This window comes from Cyanistes caeruleus, chromosome 1 (assembly GCF_971803275.1).
Source record: "Cyanistes caeruleus chromosome 1, bCyaCae1.hap1.1, whole genome shotgun sequence".
NCBI lineage: Eukaryota > Metazoa > Chordata > Aves > Passeriformes > Paridae > Cyanistes > Cyanistes caeruleus.
This window is the reverse complement of record NC_141701.1, coordinates 152,898,101-152,923,005: the sequence shown is the minus strand read 5'-3', so window position 1 is coordinate 152,923,005 and position 24,905 is coordinate 152,898,101. Positions and strand designations below refer to the sequence as shown.

The following is a 24,905-nucleotide window of genomic DNA, read 5'->3' as shown; positions in this document are numbered from 1 at the left end:
AGCAGGAGGCAAATTGAAAAACACGTCTCAGTTTTCCATGGTAGTGCTGCAGCCTCTCCTCCTCTGCATCAGGGATGGTAAATTCTGGGGCAAGGGGAAGGGGGAGGGGGCAACTTCAGCAGTGACACAGAGCTCAGCACCTCGCAGATATGTTTTCCCATTAGAAAATGCAGCAAGCGAGCAGTGGTTTTCCCTTGCTCCCACTGCTCCTCCCGCACTGCATTTCCAGGCCCTTTCCCCAGGGACCTGGCAGGCAGCACACAGAAACATTCGCTGGCAGCATTTCCAGCATGAGAGACGAGAGCTAACCCCTCTGGACAAGAGAGAAGCAGCGGGAGGCCGGAGCTGGGAACAGGGAGGGACAACATGTGGAAGCCAGGGGAAAGAAAGTGTGTGAGATCAGCGGAGGAAGGGGGTGGGGGACAGCATGGCGGCACAGCTCCCACGGCTTGTTTCCACCCCTCCGCTCCCACCGCCTCTCCCCAGCGACCATTCTCGGGATGCCCTGCTGCCACTGTGATGGATCCTCTAGAGACCCCAAGTGACTGACAGAGGCAGACGAATTATTAACACCACAGCTGCTGTAAGACATCAGCAGCTCACTGCTTATCACACAAAGCCCTGCACGACAGTGTGTGACATCCCAGGACACTGCTGGGAGCACGAAGCCCAGGGGGAAGGGAGCAGCAGCCCACCCTCCCGGCGTGGCGCTGGCAGCACGGCGGCCATTCCACAAGCGGAGCGTGGCTGCTCCGTGATGGCCGAGCCCGCAGTGATGGCCCGGGGCACCGAGCGGCTTCCCGCCACTGCCATGCGCCACAGCCTCACGGGGGACAACCTTCCCGGCTCTCCCTCAACACAGCAATAGGCAAAATGTTGCCAGGTTACAAGACGAGTTTATTCTATTCCTCTGCTTGAAATTCTTGTCTAGGGGCTGTGAATTTTCTGGTAAGACTGCAAACAGAACAGAATCAGATCAGAAACAGAAAATATTCTGACTTCATCCAGTAATAAAACCAAGCACAGAAAAGACACTGCATTGACTAGCAGTGAAGGACAAGCCATGAAGGTCACATGGCCTTCTGAAGATGGGGATGAAGACAGTGGCCTCCACTGATTTTTAGGGTCACTCCAATCTAACTGCTAGCATGTGGCAGCAGCCCTAGGAATCGCAGAAACTTTGGGAGCGTGAGTGTGGTTTTAAGTTCCCCCTCTCAGCCTCTCCGAAGGAATATGCCCTGAATATCGCATATCAGTATAGCATTTCCTTGTTCTGTGCTGGAAAAATTCTTCAAGTTCTAGCTGAACTAAAGGCACATATAATCTGGAACCAACTGCTATGTCTCTGATGGATGTAGTAATGTCAAGTAAACTTGATCTGGAGGCAGTTTTTCAACTTAAACGACTCCAAATTCTACAGGCCAGTGTGGCTGGCAAGGCAGCATCCAGCCAGAGTCTAACCATGGTTTTTAGACCACGGACTCACACAGAAATGTTGGGTCCCATCATGTAAGCCCCTTCTCTGCTCCCGGCAGACACCGTGCATTTTCCTCACAGTCTGCACTAGCTGTGGGTGCCGCACTGGCCGGCGGTCCCAGCAGTCCCGGCCGTCGGGGTCACCGGCCCCGGCCCGTGCGGCGATTCCTCCCTCCGCGGGGAGCGGTGCGGGCCCTCACCGCGTCAAACCGCACTGAGGACGGGCCGCAGCGGCTCCTCCAGCAGCCGTCCTAACGGGCCCGGCGCGGGAAGGGGCGGCGGCGGCTCCGGGCTGAGGCGCGGCGCGCGGTCCCCCCTCGCGTCCCCCCGCGCTCCGTCGCCAGCACCATCGGCACCGAATGGCAACGGCGCGCCCGGCACGGGCAGGGCGTGCGCCTGCCACGGTCACGGTCACGGTCCCGGCCCCGCCGCGGGCGGGGACCGGCCTGGGCCGATCCAGCCGCCAGGGGCCGGGCCGGACCGGGCCGGGCCGGGCTCGCAGAACCGCGGCGGGCGCGGCGCAGCCCCGCGGCCCCGGGCGCGCATGCTCGGCGCGGCCCCGTGAAGGTCAGCGCGGGCCGGCGGGGACGCGCGGGCGGGAGCGCTTTAACCCCTCCCGCGCCTGGGCCGGCACCGCCCGCGGCGGAGAGGGTGAGGGTGAGGGCCAGACCGGGACCGGGCTGTTCTCGGGCCGGGCAGGAGCGCTTCCCCCCAGCCCTTTGTCCCGCCGCCGGAGCATGCGCTCGGCTGCGCATTTCAGGCTTTTCTTATTTTCCACTTAGCTGCAGATACGGCACGGAGCCGCGGCTGCCCCTGTCTCCATCGATAGTCACTGATTACCTTCTGCAGCAGGAGGACATTTGCTATGACGTGCTACTAGTTTAAGCTGAAAACCATATAATATATATTGTAATCTACCTGGATATTCTTAACAGACGTCTAAAACAAGATTTCCCTGAACACCAAATTCCAAGGCCAGCCACTTGAAAATTAATGAATGACAGTCTCACTTCAGCCGTCAATTGAGTAAAAAAAAAAAAAAAAATAAAAATTTAAAAATCCTGCAACAATAAAATTTCAGCTCTTACTTAGCATGATGGTTGTTCTCCAAGCACTTTAAAAAATAAATCAGTACATACAGTTCTTACGTTTTGCAAATGGAAAATACGGTACAAATGGATGGAAGTGACTTGCCCAACATCACCTAGCTGAGAATGAAACCCATTTCCTGTGATTCTTCAACCCTTCACAATAGTGTCCAGGAAAACTACTGTGCGAGGCATTTGCACAAAAGGGTGAAGGTTACCATGCAAGAATGTAATTTCCCATATTAAGAGAAACAGCATATAGTTTTATTTTAAATTGTTTGGGTTTCTGTTTTCCCAACTTTATTCATAAAAGTGTAGAAAATAGTTGCCAGTGTTCTTTTCAAAACAGACTGATTCAACCCAAGTCATCCGCAACTGCTGCAAGTATCCTGGCAGTTCCTATCCATCTCTGGCCATGGGGCTCTCTGCAAGGCTCGTGTTCCTCCAGTGGTTCTTGAAGGCTGAGCATGCACTGGGGCTTCATTCATACTCACTCTCAGATCGCTTCATGTCACAGTCCCAGACCATTTCATTTCAGAGGAAGGCTGACCTCCTTCCCTGGTACTTCCTGGGGTGATGGGAGCCCACCTGGTCTCTGTATGTGTGGTTTGGTTTAACTTCTGTGCTGCTATCCAGGCTTTTCAGGCTGTTAAACTAAGATGGTCCGATTAGAGAAGAGACTAACCAAGTTGTTGTTTTACAGAGACATGTCTGCTGCTACTTGCAATTTTTTGATCTATAGGTAATTATAGAAGTACATGAAGCTGCTGATTGCCTTAAGCAGGCATGGTTTCCCTCATGCAAGTTTCACTTAAGTCAGCATTGCTCTTTTCACTGTAACTTAAAATATTCACAACAGTTTTGGAATTGATGCACTGCAGTATGGAAGAAATGCTAGAAGCAGAAAACACCCCAAGACTGAGGCTCTGCTTAATCTAAAGAAATGTCCACTTGTTTCTGAGTTCAGAATTATTCAATAGTTTCATTAACAAAATGGATAATGTACTTAGAGAACATGCTTATTCAATTTCCTAGCAATATACCGTTTGGAGAGGCTACAAGTTTGCTACAAGAGATGATTAAAATTAAAATCCTGAGGACCTGGAGATATTTCCTGGTTTTTTCAAACCACAATTCAATCAGAAATAGTGCAGGGTTCCACATAAGGATATAAATCAACTACTAATCATCTAAACAGAAGACGGGGAACAACTGGCTGAAGAGAGTTTTTTTCAGAAAAAATATTTGGGCATATGATAGATCATAAGCTGAATGTGACTTAACAGAACTACACTGTCACAAAATAAACAGATAAACCCTCAGAAGATCAGGAACTGCAGGAATGCTGCCCCACTGCTCTCATCCCCTTGGTGGCAGCATAGGCACTGACAACAATACTCTAGATTCTTCTTTTCTCCTCATTTCGTCTCTCCTCCTTCTCCCCATCCCCTGAGTTCTCCAGGGCACAAGCTGTTCCAGCTCAACATTTCCTTAAGGCTGCAAAATTAAATTTTTCCAGAATTGATGAGGAACTCTTCCGAAGCAATTCTGTCATGCTCTCAATTGTCTCATCCAGACCAGCCTTTGCAGTCAGGGGCTCTGTGCATCAGAGGAAATGAGGGATAAACCAGGAAACCAGGATGGTTGAGGAACGGACAGTAAGTGTGACAAGAGCCCAAACAAGATAAAGAGAAAACAGTTGTCAGGTATCCAAAAGGCTGCTGCAAATACAGGCAAAAGCTGCTCCTCCACACACAGAATACAGGAAATAATGGATTGAATTTCTCCAGGAAGATTTATGTTAGATATTATGGAGAAGCACAGCAGTGACAGTAGAGATGCTCTGAGATAGTCTGTCCAGCAAGGATGGGAATCTCAGTCACCAAAGGTTTTTCAAGAACAGGTTAGACAAGCATCTATGCAGGGTGATGTAGGTGGTATGGATTCTGACTTGGGGTAGGACAAAGGAACAGCTGATTTTCAGAGGTTCCTTTTGCTTTATTTCCCTACAGAAATGGTATGAAATTTTGTGACACAAAGGTTCCTTTCTCTGTTAGGCCTTTCCAGTACTTGTTTCTAAAATCTATCTGCAGTGAAGGAAGGGAAAGGGAAAGGGAAAGGGAAAGGGAAAGGGAAAGAGGAAAGGAAATGGAAAAGGAAAGGGAAAGGGAAAAGGAAAGGGAAAGAATTAAGGCAAAGAAAAGTGTCTCACTCTCTGAAGGTTCCAAACATTATTGTGCAGAGGTAGAGAGAGAAACTTATTTCCTGATTATTTTAAAAATAATCAAAGGGAACAGCAGGGATGCTAAAATACAGAGAATTATATTATATATATATGTAATATTACAGGATTCAAAATAATAAGTCATCAGAATTATGTCAATAACCATACTGATATTTTAGACAATTCTGCACAATTCTGTTTGACCACATGGTAAGCTGTCTATTTCTACCATGCCTTTACCTCCACTTTTCCATCATTGCCATCCTCACCATCCCTCTTTACACTGAGTGTGCAGCAATAGCTGTGCATGGCTTCAAATATCTGAGCAAGGAACCAGAGCACTGCAAGCAGCAGTCACAATCCTCACCCTCGAGCCAAGGGCCAGAGCAGAGCTGTAAAGTGTGAGAGGTTAGCAGTAAGACTTTGGTCATGAAAGGAGAACAGTTGAGAATACAGATTTGAGTCTTTCAAAAGGGAAGGAAATAGAGGAATTCTTGGTGGGTAATCCTGAGGGAGCAGAGAAAAAGACCTATCAATAACTACCCTCAAACCAACTGCCCCCTAGTCCAAAAAGTGAATCTTCATGATACTTGGTAGTCAGAATGATGGCTTTGGGGTGCGTTTGGTAAGAGGATCTTAAAGATTCACCTGCTGACAGAACAGAGCTAAGGGAACCACTGTGTCAGCAACTGGGAACCACTGATTCTTCCCAATGAGGGTGGTGAGGCCTTGGCACAGGTTACCCAGAGAAGCTGTAGCTATCCCATCTCTAAAAGCATTCCAGACCAGGCTGGACAGGGCTTGGAGCAACTTGGTCTACTGGTTGGATTGGAAAGTTATTTCCTACTCAAACCATTCTACAATTCTCTGATTCTATGTATAGTCAACAGCAACCATGTCACATATAACCCTTTCAGATATAAGCTGACTGCACAGCACTTTAAATCTTGGTATTCCTACAGGACAGCTGCTAAAAATCTGAGTTCTTGGGTTTTGTATATGTGGCTATTTTTATTTATCTTATCAACATTGTCCTTAATAGGCCTTTGTGTCTAATGTTTATGCTTTGAAGCATTTCTACATACCTGTCACATCCACATTCACTCATCCTTTTGTCAGACTAAACAAGTGAAACTGTTATTTGTATTCCTAAAACTCTGTGCCCATTTCTCAGCATTCCGTCTTTTCCTGGCAAGGTCCTGCCAAGTCCCAGTTAACCTGGCTAGAGTAAGGGCAGCAGAACTGTACTTCCAGTGTCCAGGCCACATGCTCATGTGCCATTAAGACTTTTCTCACAAGCAGAAATCTGTCAAACCATGCCTTCCACAACATCCTGACAATGACAGCTCCACATTCTGTGGAACATGAACTGCTGTACTGGGCTGTTTCTCCTTCTTAAGCACTGTCATTAGATCACTTCTGGTACACAGTGCCTACTCCTGTGACAAGACCCCAAATGCACGGCTGTGTACTGTACTGTCACCAGATACCAGCTGGTTTGTTTGTCTAGCTCTTCCCATATAACCTGTTCTCTTCTGCTTCAGCAATACCTATTTTGCATCATCAGCAAATTTAATAATTACATTGCCTATTTTTGTGTCATGGGCATTAGTGAAAATATTAAATGACAACAATCCCAAGACAAATTCTGAAGAAACTGCAATGCTTTTTGTGTCTTCTTTACTGAGCTCCTTACCTACTTTGCAGTTCTATTACCTGTCTTCTGAGTTCCAGCCAAATTTTCAGATCACACTCTATCAAAGGCTTCACTCAAGTCTAGACAAGAAAGACATTGATTCCTTTGTGCAGAAAATTACTTATATGAAAAAGAGTAGATTAGTGAACTTAGGCTGCTTTTTCATACGGTACGCATATCTGTCTCATTCTCAGTTATTTTCTCTTTCAAAAATCATTCTTGAGCCTTGCATGGACTTAGGATGAAGCTAGTCATCTGCCTAGAGTACTCTTGCCCTTCTGTATTGTCAGGAAACCTACAGGATTTTCTGTTTGTCAGGAAAAACAAATCTAAAGTCCATTTTCGTTAATACTAGCAATGCTAAGAATTATGTCCTATTCTCACTGAAAATCATTTGAAAAGTATCTGTAGTTTAAGCAAATCAATAATAAGTAAATAGGGACTGAAGGATGTATTCATATGCAAAGCTGCCTAAGAATTGACCACTAGGAGGCTGGAGAAAGCGCAGAACCAAAGAAGGGAAAGAGCAATCTTGGCATGGACTGTCCCATAAATCCAGCTCCCACTTCAGCTGAACTGGAAGGACAATTAGCAAGGGAATACAATCACATCGGCCTTAGAACATGATGGATCTGAGAGCAAGTAATAGTGCTCATCATAAAAAAACTGCATTGCCAGACAAGGCCAAATGTCTTTCAAAATTATTTTATTTGGGAGAAAAATTACAACAATTACAGATTACCCCAAAAAGTCAAAGTTAATCTCAAACAGTACATCATTACAGCAAACAATGGCTTTGGAAAAAAAAACAAACAATAGCAGCCAGAAGTGGCAACAATGGCAAATGTGACTTAGAGGCAATGTAGTAAAACATAATATGCCTGAAATTCTTAATAGGAACACAATTTGTATGTAACATTACTGTAAAGTTATAAACAAGTAATAAAAACAACTGGAAGGAAAGTGATGGACTCCAAGGTGGGTTGTTACATACAGATTTTTTTACCTCATTTAAAGATCTAAGAGAGGGAGGGAAAACATATGTAGATTAAATGCTCACACAAGAAGATTTTGAGAAAGTTTCACAGCCAATCAGGAGAGAGGATAAAAAACTCAACTTGGCCTAAAATGTTAGACAGGAGATTTCAGTTGGAAAAAAATCAAGCTGATAGAAGATAAATTCTGAGGTGGAAGAACAGTGCTATGTGTGTGCAGCAAGTAGAATGGTTTGCTAATCCTTTCAGTGACGATTCACCCAGTACATAAATACATGCATGAAATCACAGGAGCATGAGCACAGCAGGTCGTGGCACAGGGACATGATTACAGCACTTGGGCTCCAGCTGGAAAATGGGCTTTTGACTAAGGCTCATTTGAGCCACTGAGTATTGCAGACATGGAAACTGTCTGGCTACAGCACAACACCGTGGTTTGTCTGCTCCTCTCCCACACTGGAGGCACCGCAGGCTGGCAGCTCCCAGTTCAGAGCACCTAACTTTGGCACTGGGGTCACCAAGCACACAGTGTGCACAGCAATGCACCGCAGTGATCCCAGGAAAAAGCACATCTAAATGACAAGGCACACAAGTAGTGGTACAAGTTACTTGTTAAATTATCTTCAAAATGTGCAGAAGAAATCTAAGCTGAATCATTATGGCGTTCAGTGCTTTTCAAAACAGAGAAAAGAAAAAGTAAACAGAGTTCTCTTTACTTTGGAGAACTTCCAGGAGAGGAGAGGGGTGTGTTCGTGCATGGCCATGAACTGTCAGAGGGAGAAGAGCTGGGTGTTGTACTTTGTGTCACATTCTCTGTCACATGCAACAATCCTTTCCATTCTTGGGACTCAGTTTTGTTTCTGGTGCCTGAGAGTATGAGGAGGTACAGCTAAGAACAACTGACCTTGACAGTTTACAGATGAAGTTAACAGATGGAAATAGAAGGAGCACAGTGGAATAGAGAACGCCAGTCATCCCAAGAGGCATACCAGCTGTCTGGCTACGCTTGTTCGGAATAGCCACCAAATTCCTACCCTGTGCCCCCCATCCTTAGCACCTGTTTTCTGATCAATTTATACCCAGCCTGCAACTTGAAACCGTAGAAATAACACACTTGTGGGGGATTTCAACTGCCTCATTGTCTCTTGAGAAATAACTATGCTTCCTTCCTCAAAGACATTCCCTAGTGTTCTGATATATATCAGAATATATAGCCAACCTGGTACATATATATATGATACAGCAACACCAAATGCTAATTATAAATATGATGCCAAATAATAATACATAAATTTCTGCTAAGGTTATAGAGAGAAAGGCTTTTTAAATTGTTATTGTAAGTCTGAGATACCATGAAAATTAAAACAGTATTTATTTAAATCCTTTTAGTTAAGACCTTGGATATTAATCTCCAGTAGGGTATTCACCTAATATAAACAAGTATAAAACAAACCTAAAAAATTAGTGAAAAATTTATGTAATGGAAAGTTAATCACTAATATTCCAATAATAAGAAATATGGGGAGCTAAGAAATATTCCAACACTAAAAAAGCTTGCTGTATTTCTGTTCTTCAGAAAAGGTTCTTTTGTCTACCATGTAACTTACTCCTTTTCTGTTGCATTTGATCTTTAGCAGCTCTTCCACTTGGCTGATTTTGTTTTGACAGTTACTAATTTTTTATTTTTCATTTTCTGTTTCTCTACCTCCTTCTATTCAAGTCAATCCTTCCTCTCCCCAGTTCAAGCTCCTGCTGTTGCAGGGTTCAAAACCATATCACAAAACCATAATTCTGTCTCTTCTGGACTTGGCAAATACTTTTATTTTTTCACTCTGATTAAATCCTCTTGGAATGTCACAGGCAAAAATCTGCTGTGAAACTGTCTATATGCAGTATGGATACTGGATATAGATAAGTGCCCAATTCTGCATCCCATCAGCCCTTATGTATTTGCTGATTTTACCCTGCCCTCCATCCACTTCACCATGCAACCCTAGGGTGCCTTGTCTCTTCCACAGTGCTGCAAGAAGTCAATAACCACAGTTCCTCATAGGAAATTATTTAATCAGAAATCAGTTTCACACCTACATCCCTCTCCTGGTATGGCCTTACTTTAAGGCTTATGATCTTCCCCTTTCATTTCAACTCCATTTGTCCATCAAAATACCAGTGCTGTGAACCCTCTTGCCTGCCTCCAGAAACAACAGGTCTCTGCCATTTCAAACCAGACAAAGCCCTGAAGAACACCCTCATAATATTACTGTTCTGTCTGGCAGCTGGTGAAGAAACTCCAACAGTTAATATTTCAGTTTCTGATCTTGTTGCAATCTCCCTGCAGCAAAGCATCTGAGACAGCAGGAATATGTGAAATGCTTTTTCTGCCATTTGCCTATGGCTGGAGGACAGAAGGCCCTCAGTCACTGTCTTCAGACTGATGAAGCTGTGACATATTCTCCTGATTCCTATAGCAACAGTGCTGTATCTGCTCCCAGACTGACAGCCCACCTCTCCCTCCTCCAGAAAGCTTCCCAACATCCATGCTGCTAGTGATGCTCTCTCTGCTCCCTTTTCACCCTCAACAGGTGACTGACAGCTCACAGGACCGGAGCGCTCTGATGGCTGGAGACGGAATCTTTAGGAAGGGCATGCTGGGCGGTGAGGAGGAGGAGGAGGAGCTGCCCTTCAGCCAAGTGCGTGGCTAGAGCACACAGAGCTCCATCTCAGGATGGACAGAGAAGGTGCTGAGAGTTCACAGACCAGACTTAGGATCAGAGTTAGCAGGCAGACCAACACCTAGCGCCATGGTAGGTGTCTGCTGCAGACCACCTGCTGAGGAAGAAATAGCGAGACCACAGATGGCAGGAAAAATCCCCATGTCCACAGTCTCTGGTCTTCATGGAAGTCTTCAACCACCCCAGTACCTGCTGAGGGGATAACAGAGCAGGGCAAAAGCAATCCATGAGGCTTCTGCCTAACATGGGCAACTGAGGAGCACACAAAGAGAGGTGCTCTGCTAGACAAGGAAGAACTGGCCAGGAATGTGAAGGTCAGAGCAGCCTTAGCTAGACCATGAGATGATATTTCAGGAACGTGAGAGGATGGACCAGGATAGAAAACAGGATCACAGCCCTAGAGTTCAAAAGAGCAGTCTTTGGCCTCTTCAGGGGTCTTCTTGGAAGAATTCTATGAGTTACAGCCTTGGAAAGTAGAGAGTTCCAGGAGATCTGGTTGATTTTCAAAGATCACCTCCTCCAAATTCAAGACTGGTTTATCCCACAGGCCGGAAACGAATCAAAAGTAGCAGGAAGCCTGCATGCATGAACAAGGAGCTCCTGACTGAGCTGAAGCATCACAAGAGGCAGAAACAGGGACATGTGATTCAGAAGGAATACAGAGACAGTGCCCAAGCATGAAGGGATACAATAAGGATAACAAAAGCCCACCTGGAGTTGAATCAAGTGAGGAACATGAAGGACAGACAGAAAAGTTTTTACAAATATCTCAGCAGTAAAAGACAGACATGTGAGAATGTGGGCTTACTGGGGAGGGGATTTTCTGAGAATGAACACAGAAAAAACTGAAGTACTGAATGGCTTCTTTGCATCTTTTTTTATTGGTAAGACTGGCTGTCAGGAATTCCAGGCTCCTAAGACCAGTATCTTCCAGTAAGGAAGTCTGGAGTGAGGAAGACTTACTGTCAGAGAAGAAAGACAAGATTAGGGGATGTTTGAACCAGATGGACACACACAACAGGCGAACAGGTTTTCACTTAGGAAAGGTTGCCCAAAGAGAAAGTTCACTCCATCACTGCAAATATTCAGAAGTTCACTGAACTTCTCAGCAAATTGCTCAAGCTGACCCAGTTCTGAGATGGGAGGTTAGAACACAAGATCTCAAGAGGATCTCAAAAACCATTCTATGATTTTATGATTCTACTCAGGAAAGAGTTAAGCATGGCAAGTAACTCAATTAACTTGCCCAATCAACATGCAGTGAATTCATATGAGGAACCATAGCCTGGAGACTGGAGCAGAAACAAGGAAAGGACAATACACCTGGCATGCCTTTACCTGCAAGCATATATGCCAGTCCAGCAGCAGCGACTGAAAGTCTTTTTTGCCTTAAAAGGTATGTATTAGGGGATAAAACAGTATGATAATGAAGGTCAATAATGCATTTCTATTTTGCTATCCTTTAATGCAGGACTAGGAAGAAGCTACTGGAATGAAAAGCAGGCTGTTGATGAAAAAAACTTGTTGATGAAAAAAACAAACATTGCTTAGTAATAATGTGTAATTGTGTACACAATACATAGAAATGCATTAAAAATGCTGCTTCTAAAATAATTTTCCCAGTTGATCACCTTGAAATTATCACTGTTCCATTAGTGCTTCTGCATCCCAGGCCTCATATTTAAAAGAAACAAAAACATCACCAAACCACGCTTCAGTCCTACTTCTGGTGCTAAATATGAATTGGCTCCCTTAGAAGAGTATCACAGTGGGTTTAGAAGAAGTGGTGCCTATTATACATGATTTGTTTACTTTATTAGCAGTTCTTATGTGGTGGGTCTAGTGCAGGTAGGCCAGCCAGTCTCTCCACACAATTCTCCTGTTAGACATCAGAAAGGGCTGCTGAGATGCAGACTCCTTGCATATACGTTGTTTCCTGTTTTTCAGATTTGTCTGTCCATGCCTTTGAACAGACAAAGAATCAACATCAAACACTCTGTGATACCTCTCTGGATAGCAAAAATCCTGCTTTCCTTATGGGGAGCTGCAAAGATGTCTTTAATACTAGCAATTAGGGACTGAGGAAGGAACTCCCCAGATGAAACACTGCACAATTAATTTGTTTTACACAGGGAGCAGGAACCACATTATTCCAGTTCACTCCTCCTTGTCAGCTGCAGGATCAGATCACCTGAATATGCCCACAGCCTCTGCTCCAGGGAGGAGCAACAAAGAGCCCGTGCTGGCAAGCTCTGCACAAGCCCTCCTTGAGCACCCCTCCAGTCTGTTGCCATGGGAACAGATAGATGCCTTTCTGTTGCCAAGGAGACAGCCACTGCTTTTGGATACTGTGCCCAAAGCATTTCAGCATCTTTAAGATCATAAGGAGTTTTACTCAGTCATAATCACCTCCCCCAGTTAAGCACATCAAGCATTCTCCCATTCCTTTTTTCGGAATATGTTTTAAGCATTTTGCTGTATGTCAGATTATCCCTAATATCTGGTTTTTATATCAACATTTAAAATTACATTGCCAATCTACACACCTCAGTATGTCTTTTCTCCTGTTGCTCTTTGAATTCGCTCTCACTGATTGTTTTGTTTAAACTAAGACACCGATCTAATGTGCAACAAAAGTGATTCCTTCCTCTCCATGGGCTTCCTGTGGTCTAGAACTGCACTTCCAGAAAACTGGTTGGCAAAATGCAGTGTCCATCTCTCCTCTGTCTTTGCACAGTTTTACCCAGAGCTGTGCAGTCAGCAGGCTCTGTACCCTGGAGGCCCCAGGGCAGCAGCACAGGGCAGGTTGTGGTGTGGGAGCCACCAGCGAGCTGTGGGTGTGGGAGCAGCCCCACACAGCCACGGGCAGCTCGGACCCTGTCCTGGCAGTTCCGTACTGCCCCTCTGCGGCCGCCTTGGCCGGCTCTCCAGGGACAGATCCTGCAGCATGGCACCTTCCTGCAGCTGGGATCTGCGCTGCAGACAAGCAGGAGGAGCAAAGGAGTTCCCTGGGCTGCAGAATTCAGTGCTCACTGTACTGCTGGTGCCACCCGATTCCATTTCACATTCTCCTCCCTCACGCAAGCCCTGTCCTCATCCTTCTGAAAAGACTGCACTGATACTTAGGATTTGAAATTTGAGGGGGAGTGTCAACCGAAACAGGGGCCTGCTGCTCCATATACCTGATGTGGGGAAGGAGACACAGCTGGAGACTGGGCTTAAAGGAACGCTGGATACCACACCTCATAATGGGGAAGCCTGGCAGCTTCTGGCCACAGAGGGACCTCTTCCCCACCCTAATTCCTCAATTTATTATTGAGTGAATGCAGTGCAGTGCCCTAAGAGTGAAGGGGAACACGGTCCACTTACTGATCACAGAATAGATTTACAGAATCATTTAGGTTAGACAAGACCTTAAAGATCATCAAATCCAACGTATGTCCAACACTGCCAAGTCCACCACTAAGCCATGTCCCCAAGTGTCACGACTACATATCTTTGATCTTCCCTCCAGGAGCGGTGACCCTGATAGTCCATTTCCCTGAAAAGCCTGTGCTGGGGCTTCAGAACCCTGTCAGTAAAGAAGTATTTCCCAACAACATGAGCCCCTTCCCTCTCCGCCTGTCCGTCTGTTCCCTGGGAGCAGAGCCCAGCTCCCACAACTCAGGGAATTGTGCAGAGCCACAAGGTCCCCCCTGAGCCTTCTTTTCTCCAGGCTGAGCCCCTTTCCCACTCCCTCAGCCTCTCCTGGTACTCCCAGCCCCTTCCCAGCTCCGTTCCCTGGACATGCTCCAGCTCCTCAATGTCCTTCTTGTCATGAGGGGCCCAACACTGACCCCAGGAGTGGAGGTGGCTTAGCAGTGCCAGCACAGGCACAGGCACTGTGGTACAAGTCAGGTGCCACTGGCTTCCCACCCACCTGGGCACATCTGGGCTTGTGTTTGTCTGAGAACAAACTCCAACACCCACAATATTTTGTGCTAGTTTTAAGCCTGTTGCCTCATAATTTCATTACATGACTGTATGGTCTGTAAATCCTAAATCCACTTGTGCTTTGCCTTTCCTCAGGAGGCTGATTATCTTGAGCACTTTTACCTTTGCATACAATTTCTCTAAAGAATTTTCATATGCCTACTCTGATGGAAACCTCTTCACCTCTCACTATCCTAATAACTTTTTCCAGAATTCTTCTAGTTCTACTAGTTGCTGCGTCTTAAGGGATACAGAACTCCATTCTCTCTTCAGAACACAGGAGAGACATGGATTTATACAATATTCCAACAGTAACTTCAGCTTTGTTAATTAATTTCCTGTAATATCTAACATCGAATTTTCCATTTTAGTGACTACTGTTAAGCTTGTGTTTACAGAAGTGGTTAAGTTTTAAGCCTGTTTTGCTCTTCTCCTAATCCATATCTCACAGCAAGAAATGAGTAAGTACTCTAGTACTCTTCAACTAGAGTTAAAACCACCACAACTCACTATAAAGATGACAAGATTTCTTTCCTGAGTCAAAAGAGATAATTTTAGCAACAATGTGGCTACATTTGGTAGGTTTATTTTCTTTATGCACTTTACTTACAAATTCATCAACCTGGAATTTATTCCAACATATTATCATCCAGTCTTGAAACACTCTTTCCCAATCCTAAGAGATAGATTTAGGTTCTACTGCACCAAATAATGTCACATTATCATCTAATTTTGTGGCTTCATTATTTAGACCTTTGGAAATAATTTATCATATACTGAGCACCAATGGGGAACAAAAAAGGCACAGAAACTCAACATTTATTCATCCTTCTACAGCCACCACCTTCAGTAACTCCCAGTGTCCCAGGGATTGCACTAATCCAGCTTAGACCTCTTGAAAGCTATGCCTGTAGGTTCCTAAAGGCTCATCAGTCAGTAGAAGTCTGCTCTTGGGCTTTGTTGCCATTTTCTCTTGACTAACAGCCTAACAGTGTCTCTCTTTTTCTGTAGGACTCTCCCCATTTTTTTATTATCCCCTTTGCATGGAGAACCTACTTGACTGCCCGACCTTAATGAAGAAGAGGTGTACTCGTGCCTTGCAGGTACCCTTACATTTCCTGGCAAAATCCACCAGGAAGTGCAAATTGCTGCCCCTGAGGAAGAACAACCCCAGGCATCAGGACGTGCTGGGGCCACAGCCCAAGTGCAGTTTGTCAGACAAAGACCCTGAGCGGAACATGAGGCAGCAGCAAGGGCAGGGAGCCTGGGCTGCTCTGGCCACAGTGACAGGAGGGGATCCTTCCCCCCACTGCAGCTTGATGAGGCCACAGCTGGAGTGCTGCACCCAGTGCAAGAGAGACATGGACATACTGCAGAGTGCAGACAAGAGCCGTGAAGATGACAGATGACAGTGGGCTGGAGCATCTCTCCTGTGAGGAAAGGCCAGGAGTGCTGGTACTGCTCAGTCTGGGGAAGGCTCCAAGGGGACCTTATCAATGGGAGCATGTAAACAGCATGGATCCAGGCTCTTCCCAGTGGTGCCCAGTGACAGCACCTGATGCCACAGGCACAAACTGAAACATGAGAGAGATTCCCTGGGCACATCAACAAATAGTATTTTACAGTGAGGGTGACAGGTTGTCCAGAGAGGTTGTGACGTCTCCCAGCTTGGAGGTATTGAAAGGCTGTCTGGACATGGTCCTGGGCAACCAGTTCTCCTTGATGACCTCCAGAGGGCCCTTCCAACCTCAACCATTGTATGAGTCACTGCTTTTTCTTACTGCTTACCAGGAGTTTTCTTTATTGACTATTTCCCTTATTAGCTTTCATATTCTTTAGAAACCTGGCTGAGAGCCATTTTCAAAACACTGAAATGCAGTATGCTGACAAGCCCACTTTTATTTACATGACCTATAAAAGAATTCTAATCCTAATAAAACAGGGATACAATGGATAATAGAATAAGAACATAACAGACCCATGGCACGTATGTTTGTGACTACATAAGACATGCTGACTCCTTACCTGCAGTGGCACACTTACACACCAAATCTTCAATCAGAAAACAGGACTCCACTAATTACAACTTTGTGTGTAACTTACATTGTTAAAGATATTAATAGGTGAGGATAGCTGCAGCACTTGACAGAAGCATTCGCTCAAAAAATAAAATTTGAAGGAGTTATGAAAAGCCTGACAGAAGACATTACAGAACACAATATCAATCAGTACTGGTTTTTTATCACACTGCAGCCAGTGCTGGTCACATCTGTAAAAGCATACAGCAGAATTATAACCTTACAGATATAGAAAGACTAGGTACAAAATAATCTTGTTATGCAAAGGAACTGAAGCAGAGTGCCTGTTTGTATTTCAGAGGAGGAGGGAAACATACAGAATAGAAATTGTCACTGTGATGAAAGGAGCACGTTATCTTGTAGCAGAAGAACTTGAGGATCACCAACAAAAATGGAGGACAAAGTTCAAAGTGAATGGAATGTTTTTCATGCAAAATAGTCAGCCTGGGGCACTAATTGATGCACGACTTGCCAAGGGACACTGAAGATGCAAAAAGCAGTAACTAGATAAGGAGCATCCAATTTTCTAGAACTTGTAAACCACTTGGCAAAACCTGTATGTGTCAAAAGTCCACAAGACACACACCACCATTTACCAGAAGACGGTGGAGACTAAAAGTACCCAACAGTCCACAGCAAAGTTATGAAAGCAGATGTTTCTCAGGTGCCCTGTCTCAGGGCACACTGCCTTGGTCCCTAGCTGGTCTGTGCACATCCCAGGGAGATCTAGGCATGCTGCTCTAAGCAGTCCACACTGGTTCACTTCCTTACTAAGACAGGTCTGGATTACCAAAGACAAAACTGGCACAAGAATTACTTACAAACCACATACAGATACTGTTGGACTAGAGACTTTCATTCATACAAGAACGCTAAGTATTAAGAGAACAAGCAGAGGGGCGGGCACGGCCTTTAATGCTTCAAATCCCCCCTTGCCCCAAGTCAGCCTTGATCTGCCAAAACCCTTCTTAACATATGTTTGCCCAAGTTTTTAAACCCTCCACTGATAGAAGGTCTACAAGCAGTATATCGCATTTAAATTTCCAATGGTTAACCAGCTTGTCTGGTTAAAAGGTGTAAGGCTCACAGTAAGGACCGATAGAAATTAATCAGTGCTCAGTAAAATATGTGTGTCACATGATCCAAAAGTTTCTTTTAGCCGTAAGATCCATTAATGTGTAAACAACCATGATCAATCCAAATCAACATCTGGCTTCATGGCTGGTGTTGATGCCAAGGCTTTGGCTTCTCCACTCATGGGATGCTCTTTGATGAATACAGATTACTAAAGAGAGACAAGATTCACCATCAGCCAGTTCCCTGGTACATGTTTCATCAGGTCCCATGGATTTCTGTATGTACATGCTCTTCAGATGGTCTAGGTCCTGATCTACTCCTACAACGGGCAGGACTTCATTCCCCCTGTCCCCACCTTGAGATTCTGGGACTCCAGAGATTTGGGAAGAGCAATTACAAGTGAAAACTGAGGAGGAAAAAAGCTGTTGAGCACCTCAGCCTTCTCCATTCCATCTCATTTATTGTGGGAACAGATCCTGGCCACGTGGGCTGCCATCCCAGAAACAACCTGTGTCCTGGGCTGATCCCACAGCACGGACAGCATGTGGGGGGGATTACTCCTGTCAGCTCTTGACCTCACATGTGGTCCACAGAACAAGACAAACATGGGGCTTTTGCAGCAAGCCCAGAGGAGGCCACAGAGATGCTCTGAGGGCTGAAGCCCCTCTGCTCTGGAGATGGGCTGAGAGAGAGGTATTCAAGGGTATTCAACCTAGAGAAGAGAAGGCTCCAGGGAGATTTTCTTGTAGTCTTTCAGCATTTAAAGAGGGCTTGTAAGAAAGACAGAGACCCTTTACCAACTCCTGTAATGCAGGACAAGGGCAGTTTTAGATTAGACCTAAGGAAGACATTTTTTACAATGAGGTAGGTGAAACACTAGAACATCATGAGTAGGTGATCTGTGAAGGTCCCTTCCAACCCATACCATTCTATTCCTCTGTGACCCACAGTGAATGAGCTTTGTACTTTTTCCTGCAACTGCTCAGATTGGCCCCTGTCCACACAGTGTGATCAGCCTGCTGCCCCACCCAGTTACTATGTGGTTATCCCTGTGATCTCAAAGAACAAACATGAATAAAACCCATTAAGTAACCTTCCACTTTGTCCTCTCTCTACCATGAAAGTGGAAAGCTTAAAAATCTGCATGTAACATTTTAAAATCTTTCCTCACTTGTGGCAGCGTGCCTCAGGGACGACAAAGAGCTACACTGTCCCACCCCAAACCCCTTGTGAAGGGTGGCCCAGGTGCTCTGATTGGGTTTGAGTCCCTGGGGGGTTCTCCCTTGGTGTGCTTCTACTGGTCCCTGACCCTGAACTCCACCCTCAAAGGTGTAAACCCTCAGGGGTTCTGTCCCTCAAAAACCTCTGCTGTGCCTCTGTTCAGAGCTCTCTGTTCTGGATCTGGGTTTGTTCCCATGCTGAATAAATGGTTTCATGAACTGGAGCCCATCTCGTTGGTGTTCCATGCTGGTCCCCAGAACCCTGCTGCTTCCCTGGACGAGATCCTGAGGTTGCTGACTGCAACACTCACTGGTCTCACAGCTGCAAACACAGCTCTTCCATTCCACATAGACACCACCTTTAACTGTAAATTCTGCCGTTGCCATGAATCATAGTATTTTGCCAGGGGGAAACGACCGGTTTAAATCTTTAAAATTAATAAATTTACGTATTTTCAAAATCATAATTTGTTGGGCCTTACAGTTTCACCAAGTGAAGTCAAATTTCTTTCACATCATAGACTCATAAAACGTAAAGCGGCTGGAATGGACTTAAAGATCATCTAGTCCCAAGCCCCTCTGCCCTGGGCAGGGACACCTCCCACTAGACCAGATCATTCAAGGCCTTATCCAACCCAGCTCTGAGCGCTGCCAGCGTCAAGGCATCCACAACCTTCCTGGGCAACCTGTTCCACTGTCTAACCACCTTCACAGTAAAAAATATCTTACCTAAATTTCCCCTCTTTCAATTTGTACCTGTTATTTCTTTTCCTATTACTGCAGTTACTAACAAAGAATCCCTTCCCAGCTCCCCTGTAGCCACTTCAGACACTTCCACGCAACATTCTCTTCTCCAGACCGAACAGTCACAACTTCCTCAGCCTGGCTCCACAGGGGAGGTGCTCATCAAAAGCATATTTGCAAATCAAAGGCCACATGCTGAAAAGTTAAGTTTACATGATTTCCCACTTCAATGCAATACCTGTACCTGTAAATATAAAAATATATAACTGGTAAATGGTGTTCTTTGCAGTTTAGGATCTTGAAAGGAGCTGAACTACCTTCAAACAAGTAACTTTTTAAATTTTATTCACAGGCAGAGAGTAAGTGTCCCAAATTTGGGGGTAAAAAAGGTAAAAGATACGTGGAATAGAATCTCACACTGACATTCTTGGAGCAAATTCTTCAGTCTAGCTAAGGCCTTCAAACTAGCTAAGGCTAGTTCCATTCAGAGAGAAATGCTTCTATCCCTTGCCTTGGGCACTGATCACAGACAGACACCACCTCTGTGCCAGTACATGAATGCAAAGTTTTGGTTCTTTTACATGGAAGGAAAACTAAAACAGCTTTCCATAAAATTCACGAGGTTCTTGTCCAGCACGGAGCTGCCAGTGCTCTAAAATACATCCAGGTACAGAAAGGATCATTGTCACTTCCACATTTCCTCAGTGAATATTGGGAACAATTGACAAGGGCATCTCAGGCTGTCAATTCACACCTCACTTGATGACCACCAAAGAAATCAAACACACCTCACTTGATGACTTCTGAGGAACATTCCCTAAACAAGACCCATTAGTCGGTGTCTACATTATGAAAACACTATGGAGAACACAGTGCAACCTTGTGAACTAGATGAAGAAGTACATAAATTGTAGATACCTGCTTGTTTCCATGTACCCAGGACCCGTATTTCTATAAAAATGCATAACCTGGATAACTCCCTTGGTATAACACCCAAACTCTTAATTCTTTACAGTTTAAATTAAGAACCATTCAATTCTTCCAGCTGCATCTTTCCAGAAAAGATAAGCTCCTGGACTGCTGTTCAATTCAAGGAGAGACCACCAAATTCCAGGTGTTAGCCCAAGCACTCTGTTTGGAAACCACTGTGGCAACACTGCACTGGATGAGGAGATAGCCCGAGTGATAAAGAGAATGGAATGTTAACATTAGCATCTTCTCTTCACCAGAAAACTGAAGGAGTTTTCATACATAAGCCTTTCCAATTCCACTGAGAATTGTTATCACTTAGGCTGTTTATTCCCAAAGCAAACTTGCATGCATTTCTTCTACCACACAGTTTACATGACCAGTGAGGTGACCTGTGCAGGCTGTGAAAGGTGAGAAGTCACCAATCCAGGTGTGGCAAAAATTGAAGTCCCCTACAGGCATGCTGTGTAAACAGCTGGGAAAACAGACAGGTAACTACAGGCGGATATTCACAGTGGAAGCAACAAGAAGAATATAACTAATAGTAGAAAATGAAGATTTAGGTGGCAGATTTGAGCACCTTATCACGGAGATGACCAGTGCCCATCCAGCAACAGCAGGGACTGAAGAAGTCTTCCTAGCTGGGAAGAGCTAATTTAAACCTACACTAGGAAGCATAGGAACCCCACAGATCAATAACCACCTGACAAGAACTAAGCATGTTTACTTGTGGCAAATGGAATAATGAATTACCACAAAGAATACCTGCTACTACTACTACTACTACTCCTCCTCCTTTTAGCAGCTGTGTCCTCCAATATCACTTCCTCTGAGTCAGACAACTCTGCCAGATTGGCACCTTCCTGCCTGCACTAGCACAAACTATCACAGAAGTAACTGGCTATTCAAATGACCGGTTTGTGTCAGCAGCAGCAAGTTGGCATCTTAGGACTTAATTCACAATATAGTATGTCCATATGCCCAAAGGCAAACATTTTCCATCCCCAGTAGAAAGCACAGACATATCCTTCCTGACTAAAACAGGTCACTTTTCAAAGAGCTAAAACCTACCTGTACCAGACAAGGCAGCTGAACACCTGGAGTCACATCTGTGTAGACCAAGAGGAAGCAAGAAACTTATCCCGTGGTTCGAGTAGGAGACCACATATTATGTCATGATGAATTAGCAGGAGATGTTCTCATTGACCTTAAGCAGGAACAGCTCTAAGACAGCAGGCTGAGGATGCATTCGGATCTAACTCTGAAAAGAGAAAGTACATACTGGGTTGAGAGGGAAATAACATACAATAAAAATAACATTTCCTAGAACAGCATAAACCCACGTGACACTTCATAAGCAGCACAACTTGGGGGGAAAAAAGAGCGGAGAGAACAAGAAGAAAGGGAAGATAAGGCTGACATAGCAGTTTGGGACTTCTCTGGAGGCTGTGCACATAGGTAGATGTCCAGGCTGCCAGGACAGCAGTTTTACCCAGCTACTGGCCCATCCATGTGGGCTCTTCAATTTCCCCACAGGACCCAGCTTGTATTTGTAGAGTCTGGAGAGAACACGAAGGTCACCACTTGCCTATAACCTGTCAAAATACTGAGCAGACCTGATAAGAACCAGAGGGTGGGAAGGATCAGAGTGGACCCCTGGAATTTGCCTGTCCCAAGAAGCAAGGGTATCTTCCCATACAGATGTTCTCAACCTTGGGAAGGTAGGCTAGTTTAGGAACATTAACCAAGTCAGCTTGCTTTCATCCTTAAAAAAATCAACTCTTTAAAGAACTCAAAATCAGCTCCTACCAGAACACTCCAGCATTTTATCAGGCACCATTAGCTGGCCCAGTGGGATAGGGAGCATGTGGCAGACTGGAATAATTAATGATCCTATAGATTTAGGGCATAGTCAGGCAGCTTCAGTGTCTGCATGCTGCAGTAGGTCCCAAAGAAGACGAACCAGGCTAAGAAAGAAAAGGGACCTGTTCCATGGGAAGAGCTGAGCCCTGCTGCTGACAGCTCTGTACTGTAGCTGATGAAGAAAAGCAGCATTACAGCAGAACAGGTGTAAGCACCCGCACACACAGCATTCTCAAGCATAAGCTCACACCTAGACATGCAGATAGAAACAACTGCTCAAAGAATGGATAGGCAAGAAAGGGAAGTATGAGTATTGCAGTGCCAGCCTGGGCAGTGCCAGGCAGCATGACTGGGTAACTCCACCAGCGACAGGACCAAGGCTCTGGATCTAGTGGGGTCAGTAAAAGGGAAGAACAAAGGGCAAAAAGAAGATAATGGTGAATTCTGCTTAAACGGAGCTGTAGTCAAGGAAGGACAGAGCCCAGGCACACAGGGGCTGAGGCAAACACCGCAGTGGAGGCAGCGCAAGTGAGAAGGGAGAGTGCATGAGGTACAGAAAGGAATGTTACTGCAGCACTGAGGAAAGGAGGAGAGCAAAGACTGAGTGTCCTCACCCTGCCTTAGGGGCAATGCCAAGCTGCGAGTTCCTCCTCACAGAGAGGTCAGGGGATTCAGCAAGGGAAGACAGGCTCATTTTGCTGGTGGTGTCCCCATGAAAAACAGCACATCATTGATTGCTCCTGAGACAACACCAAGGAACTGATTATTTTCAAAAGCTGCAGGACTTCCTTGAATGGGTGGTAGGATGAAGTCCGTCTCTTCAAGAAGGGCAGTGCTGACAGCACCAGGCAAGGACAACGCACACTCTCCCAGATCATGCTAACTGGTGAATGATATTGCTTGCTCCTCAGTCCTCCATTTCAGTTCTACCTCAGTTTTTCCCAGCAGCAACTTGCACTCAGGGATCTTCCACAGGCCATGGTGATGGAAGAAATGGAGAAGAGTTTAGGCTTCAGGGAACAGGAGGGAGGGAAGGAGCAGCAGTCTCCAGCAGCAAACTCCTGGTGCCAAAGTGAGATGGTTTGCATGTGTGGGAAGTCAGGAGATATTCCAGAAGGACACGCAGAGCATCAGTCTGGCACAGACACGGATCTGTTAGTCCTGAGAAAGTATCTTGGACCATGTATCTCCCTCTGAAGACAAAACTGAGGGGCATCTTAGAGGCAGCAAGTCAGATACTCTTTTTCAAAAGCTGCTGTGTGAAGGCTGGTTGTTCCTGGAGCACCAGAGACAACAGTCAATTGGATGCAGAGCAGTGCGGGGATGTCTCCAGGGACAGGGTGTTAAGAAGAGAAGCGTCCTCTCCAGAGGATGCATGGACCATGTCAGGGCAGGATGGGCAAATCCAGAAGAATGACGGTGTCTCCCTCGGTAAAGTCAGTCCCTGCTAAAGGAGACCCTTCCGAGGGGGCCTGCAGCTCGCATTCGGGAGCGGTAAATGAGCACTGGGTTCCCCCTTTCTACCTGTCTCTCCGAGCGAGCCGGGTTCCTGCAAGGCAGCAAAGCCGCCGGGGCTCGGCGTTAGACGCGGGGCCCGCGCTGGGACACCCGGCGGGGCCGGCCGGGCGCTGCACCGCCTAAAGCCGAGTCCGCGGGGAGGATCAGAGAGCGCGGCGCAGCAGCCGCCGGGGTGTTCCAGCCGCGGCTCCACGAGGGAGCGGCGGCGGAGGAAGGAGGTGAGCCCTGCGGGCAGCACCCGGGCGGGAGCAGCAGCGGCGTTGCCCGGGGTCCGTGCCCGGCGCAGGGGTACCGCCGGGGCAGGGCCGAGCCGGAGCGCGGCCGGGGCGGGGGGGCCGCAGGCGCTCACCGTCCCGTCCATGCTCCGCTCCCGCCCGGCCGCCCGCGCCGGGGCGCCTGCGCGGCGCTGCGGAGGCGCTCAGGGACCGTCTGCAAAGTGCGTCGCGCCCCCCGCGCCGGGGGACACGGTCCTGCGCCGGGGGACAGGGTCCTTCCTGCGCCGGGGAACACGGTCCTGCGCCGGGGACAGGGTCCTGCGCCGGGAGAGCCCGGCCCGAGCCGCGCTGCTGCGGCAGGAGGGCGGTGCAGCCGCGGCCCCTGCCCCGCTCCCAGCCCCGCGGGGGCGGCGCGGCGCGGAGCTCCTCCCGGGGACAGGTGGGTGCGGCGCCCGCGCCCTCCCAGATACGCGGGCCGCTCCGGCTCTGCCGCCTCGACGGAGCTCTAGAGAGGGGCGGACCGGCTTTAGGTCCCCCGCCGCCCCTGCTTCCGCCGCCACAGCCACCCCCTTCTCTCCCCACCAGCACCCCGCACCACCGCCGGAGCCCCCTTTCTACCGCAGCCCCCCAGCCACGCACTCACCGTCCCGCACTCACCGCCGCCCCCTGCCGCCCCCGCCACCGCAGCCCCGGTGCTCTCGCAGCGCTCCCGGGCCGCCGCCGCAGCCTCCGCGCGCTCGCCAGCGCCGCCTGCCGTCCCCGCTCTGCAGCAGCGCCCGCCCCGCCCGCGCCGCCCGCACCGCTACCGAGCGGGGCTCGCACCGACAGCCACCGGGCCGCGGTTCGCCGGCAGGCAATGAGAATTCCAGTGGCGATGGGGACGGTAGTAGCAAGATGAGAGAGGAAGCAGGCCAGGGGAGCTCTGAGGCACGTCCAATCCTTCAAATTCAGAACTGGCCCAGAGCTGCGATCCACTATCCGCACGCTTTTCCTTGTCTTAAGGAGCTGGTGACTCCGGGAGGGTTGAGGGTACTGGGC

At 47.0% G+C, this 24,905-nt stretch overlaps 1 protein-coding gene and 1 long non-coding RNA gene across 10 annotated transcripts in view; one reads left to right on the top strand and one right to left on the bottom strand.

Moving 5' to 3' along the window:
• The window catches only part of SMARCD3 (SWI/SNF related BAF chromatin remodeling complex subunit D3), an 81,801-nt gene extending 57,199 nt beyond the window's left edge, over positions 1 to 24,602 (bottom strand). For 4 of the 9 annotated variants that reach the window (XR_015280331.1, XR_015280330.1, XM_086867729.1 and 1 more), the window contains exon 1: positions 1,487 to 1,902. Coding sequence is in view for 3 of the 9 variants with exons in the window: in XM_086867729.1 (XP_086723855.1) it covers positions 1,487 to 1,546 (60 nt within the window). In the remaining 6 variants the exon portion in view is untranslated. Of the gene's footprint in view, positions 1 to 1,486; positions 1,949 to 21,342; positions 21,533 to 24,510 lie in introns of those variants that run through there. The other 5 variants (XR_015280326.1, XR_015280323.1, XM_086867711.1 and 2 more) reach the window with 3 other exon arrangements.
• On the top strand, positions 6,861 to 18,435 carry LOC147656075 (uncharacterized). Its single transcript, XR_015280339.1, has 2 exons — positions 6,861 to 11,607; positions 15,195 to 18,435. It is a non-coding gene; the product is annotated as an uncharacterized LOC147656075 (long non-coding RNA).
• Positions 24,603 to 24,905: the final 303 nt, after the last annotated feature.